Source organism: Saccostrea cucullata, unplaced genomic scaffold (genome assembly GCF_032062105.1).
Source record: "Saccostrea cucullata isolate Sc308-1 unplaced genomic scaffold, CSIRO_AGI_Scuc_v1 ctg4409, whole genome shotgun sequence".
In the NCBI taxonomy this organism is placed as follows: domain Eukaryota; kingdom Metazoa; phylum Mollusca; class Bivalvia; order Ostreida; family Ostreidae; genus Saccostrea; species Saccostrea cuccullata.
Window position 1 is genome coordinate 38,063 of NW_026930992.1, and position 4,684 is coordinate 42,746.

General features: G+C 33.0%; 1 protein-coding gene across 1 annotated transcript; it reads right to left on the reverse strand.

The window, feature by feature from the left end:
- Positions 1–340: 340 nt before the first annotated feature.
- LOC134230937 (perlucin-like protein) lies at positions 341–3,738 on the reverse strand. Its single transcript, XM_062712802.1, has 3 exons — positions 3,709–3,738; positions 2,537–2,624; positions 341–654 (listed from the first exon to the last, which is right to left on the reverse strand). The coding sequence occupies exons 1-3, from the start codon at positions 3,736–3,738 to the stop codon at positions 428–430; spliced, it is 345 nt and encodes a 114-aa protein (XP_062568786.1). The 3' UTR covers positions 341–427.
- Between the last annotated feature and the right edge of the window lie 946 nt (positions 3,739–4,684).

Genomic DNA, 4,684 nt, shown 5'->3' on the forward strand with positions numbered 1-4,684 from the left:
TTCACACTAAACTTAAAAACATTCCTTATAATTACATTTTACATCTCAGGAAGCATCAAAAATATACTCAATATTTAAATTTCTCGCTGCCCTATATTGTTATACTTTTACTAACGTCGTTGTAGCCTTATTGTGACGTCACGTTAACGCACGTTTCTCACTTCATATTTCTACGCGTGAGTATACTCGAAAATGGTTTTCTAATCAATTTCACAGTTTGTTTAGTAGAAAAAACAGCGAAAGAAAACATTATCATTTGATCACAATAGAATATTAAATAAAAAATATCAAGAAAAATTATTGGTAGGTAAGGAACGTTGCGTATGTCCTCAATTCTTTATTTATAACACTGATAGGTAACAACGCATCTACAAACTTAAACTTTACATCAATTGCATTATACTATAGTCAACATTTACAATATATTTTAATTATCTCTTTCGCAAATGTAACTCAGTTTGGCACTGCATTGGAAATCTCCCCAATAAAACGCATTTTTATCATCAGTAAAGTAACACAAACATCTTTCTGATGTGGGGCTATTGGGCTCTGTTGGATGAAAGAAGGTGTATCCAATTTTTTCATTGGTGGATTCCCATTTCCATTCGCCGACTTTTCTCAAAGTGTTTCCACCCATCCAATGTAATCCTTTATCTGCAAATAAAGTACGCAAAGTAAAGAATTTAAGACATTAAACTTCTGTGTCATTTAATAAAAAATATCTGTTCAAGGATACAATGATCGTTGTATAATTGGTTCAAGTTAAAAAAAAATGTTGATATTTCATTTGACAAGATTTGTTTTTCAGTGGAGCATTTCAGATGAGATATCCTGGCAGAGCATTCATTTGCTCTCTAGTTTTTTTGTTGTTTTTTTTTACGTAAAAACATATTAATTGAAGTATGTTATGTCATATAGGTTTTTAATAAAAAGTAAACATTTAAAGCACTTCTAAAAACTAAACATTCACTCTATTAAAATCAAATAAATTTTAATGAAGGCAAATGGAACAGATTTCCTGTTTAGGACTAATAAAATGTATCTTTTTAAAACTAAAATTGCACAGCAAAAACATGCAAATCTCAGAAAAGAAAGAAACAAGAGGCCCATGGGCCACATCGCTCACCTGAGCACTAAGGGTAGGAAAAATAAGAAAATGGCTTTTTATTTTAAAGTTTCAATCCAAAAGTAGTCCCATGACCAATCATTGATTTGCTATTTTTTAGAAAATGATTTTTAAAGAATTTTCCTATAAATATCTTTAAAAACTTTGGTCGGCCATTTTGGCCCCGCCCTACCCCCGGGGGTCATGATTTGAACAAACTTTTACCTACCCAAATAATAAAGAATTTTCCTATATATTTCTATGTAAAACTTTGGTCAGCCATTTTGGCCCCGTCCTACCCCCGGGGGTCATGATTTGAATAAACTTAGACTACACTACCTGAGCATGCTTCCATATAAATATGATGAATTATGGCTTTGTCATTCTTGAGAAGAAGATGTTTAAAGAATTTTCCTATATATTTCTATGTAAAAGTTTGGTCGGCCATTTTGACCCCGCTCTACCCCCGGGGGTCATGATTTGAACAAACTTGAATCTACACTACCTGAACATGCTTCCATATAAATATGATGAATTATGGCTTTGTCACTCTTGAGAAGAAGATGTTTAAAGAATTTTCCTATATATTTCTATCTAAAAGTTTGGTCGGCCATTTTGACCCCCCTCTACCCCCGGGGGTCATGATTTGAACAAACTTGAATCTAGACTACCTGAACATGCTTCCATATAAATATGATGAATTATGGCTTTGTCATTCTTGGGAAGAAAATTCCCGTATATTTCTATGTCAAAGTTTGGTCGGCCATTTTTGCCCCGCCCTACCCCCGGGGGTCATGATTTGAACAAACTTGAAACTACACTACCTGAGCATGCTTCCATATATATATGATGAATTATGGCTTTGTCATTCTTGGGAAGAAAATTTTTAAAGAATTTTCCTGTATATTTCTATGTAAAAGTTTGGTCGGCCATTTTGGCCCCGCCCTACCCCCGGGGGTCATGATTTGAACAAACTTGAATCTACACTACCTGATGAGGTTTCCCCATAAGTTTCATCTTTCCTGGCACAGTGGTTCTTGAGAAGAAGATTTTTAAAATATGCCACCAAATTTTCATTAATTCCCAATTATCTCCCTTTGAATGAGGGCGTGGCCCTTCATTTGAACAAACTTGAATCCCCGTCACCCAAGGATACTTTGTGGCAAGTTTGGTTGAAATTGGCCCAACGGTTTTTGAGAAGAAGTCGAAAATGTGAAAAGTTTACAGACGGACAGACGGACGCCGGACAAAATGTGATCAGAAAAGCTCACTTGAGCCTTCGGCTCAGGTGAGCTGAAAAAGAAAAAAAGAAAAGTTTATAGCTGTAGAGTTGTAATTGGTAATAAATATAGCATATTCTCGTTTCAATATCCATGTGCCTTGCACATATCTTAATAATTTTACTAATTGATTTTTAAAAATATATTTTACTTAAAGCAAAGAGCCGCTGGATAATCCAGTCATTTTCCCTGGGTGTTTCCACTTTAGCAAGGTAAGCATTTTTGGTGTTGCAAACAACCTGAAAAAATAAAATTATGTAGCAACAAAGGTAAACTATTAAAATATTTACAATCTAATTAAAGGAAAAATCAAATAAGAATAAAATCAAAATTGTGTAAAAATAACTCTTTCAATCAAATGCATTGTTTAAAGGTACATATATGCATACTTTGCTCTCAAACCAAGTTCTTTTGTCATTCCCAAACATGTAGCAATGTCCATTGAACTCTATCCACGGAAAATTACATGTAGTTTCAGCAAAACCTAAAGTCCTTTATAATATAATTCGGATATGACCAGGTAGATCACTCTTGCACATAAGATCACTCTTAAACAGGGGCACTGCAAAGCAGAGCATCCCCTTACAAAGAGCATATCTATTAATAAAGGTATCAATGAAATAACGTTACTTCTTTTTTTAGAGAATTAACTCACCCACTCAACCACAAATTAATGAACAAAACACAATTGCGTTACTATATCTCTACTCCTATGTGAGTGAATACTAATTAAAAACGTACACCCTATTTTTAATCTGTTAATTATGCTTTTATGGAGATTTTTTGTACTTTTGTCAGTTATTCAGTTCTATTTAAATATAATGATATTAAAAGCATACAAAGAATCTATTTGACTATTTACTAACCTGTTTTTCTATTTTATTTTATCTCTGAGAAAAGATTTTGACTTAAAGAATTATTATTCTATAAGTAAGTTTTTAAGGCAAACGGAGTGAAAAGCATGCTTTTTATGCATTGCAGAATTTACAATTACTTTGCTGACAATCCTTGACCTCGGTGGCCGTACAAGTGCGAAGGAGATGAGTGTTATTTTCCTGTGGTGAGAATGATGTGTAATGTTTTATAAAACTGATATATCCTATAATAACTTTTTACATGAGATAATAATTACTGGTGTCTTTTATAGTTATCTGAATCCGGACAGGGCCACGTAATTCAATATTGCACAATCGAGCATTGATCATATATGCATACTGCTATGGAACGATGAAGATAAAGTGACATGTATGGTATATTGACGCAACCATGCGATAGTTCGATGAAAACAATGCAATGACACGATGACAATGAAGCGACTCTCACTATCGCTTCGTTCTCTCGCTCCAATGCCATGCCTATATTGTTTTATGTAATCACATCCAACAATCATTATGACACCATCGTGTCAACCTACCATCGGGTCATGCTCGATTGCGCGGGCGGTAGAGATCTACGTGACACTGTCCGGATTTCATACCATCTGGATTTCATTACTATTTGATTTCTTTAACGCTCATTCACAATATAATGCGGGTATTGAACTATAAAATAGCAAATGATGCAGGTTCTGCTCTAAAATATCAATTCAAAACAGTAATTTCTATTAGTTCTATTAGATCAAATAATTCCTAAAAAGTACTAGACTAAGTATACATTTATACGATCTATCACTTTAATTAAATGCAAAAGAAAAATACAAGGTTTTCTTTCTAAAAAATAATTACTACTAGAAATTGGAAATCACAGCAAAAATAGCAACTTATTTCATGTCATTAAATAATAAGGATTATGTTGTGGTGCCTTTGCCCATTTTTAGCAGAAGTGGGAAAAGCCCTATAATATAAAGGTTTCTCAATTGTCTGCTATTTTTAGAAACAAAAGAATGAATGCCAAACGATGATACAGTGTATTTTATTTTATGAGATTATTTCAAATATTTCTCTGGATTAAATGTATTACTGTATTAAGAAAAACGCTTGTTTTATAGCATTTATATTGTAATACTGTAAATCACTTTTTATTCGCGAGAACTTTATTTTCGCGTAATTACGCGAGACAGTGTGCTCACGAAAATTTAATTCTCGCATATGATAGTATTCCTTAAGAATATATAGAGTAATAACCACAATTCGCGAAAATTTTGTCTCGATAATCAGGAGTCAATGACTAACTCGCGAAAATAATGTGTCGCGAAAATTTAGTGATCTACAGTACCTCTAAAAGAATATTTTCTGTAAGCATATTTTATGATTTCATAACATTAAATTCTTTAGGATTTTGATTTACATTTTTAAAAGAA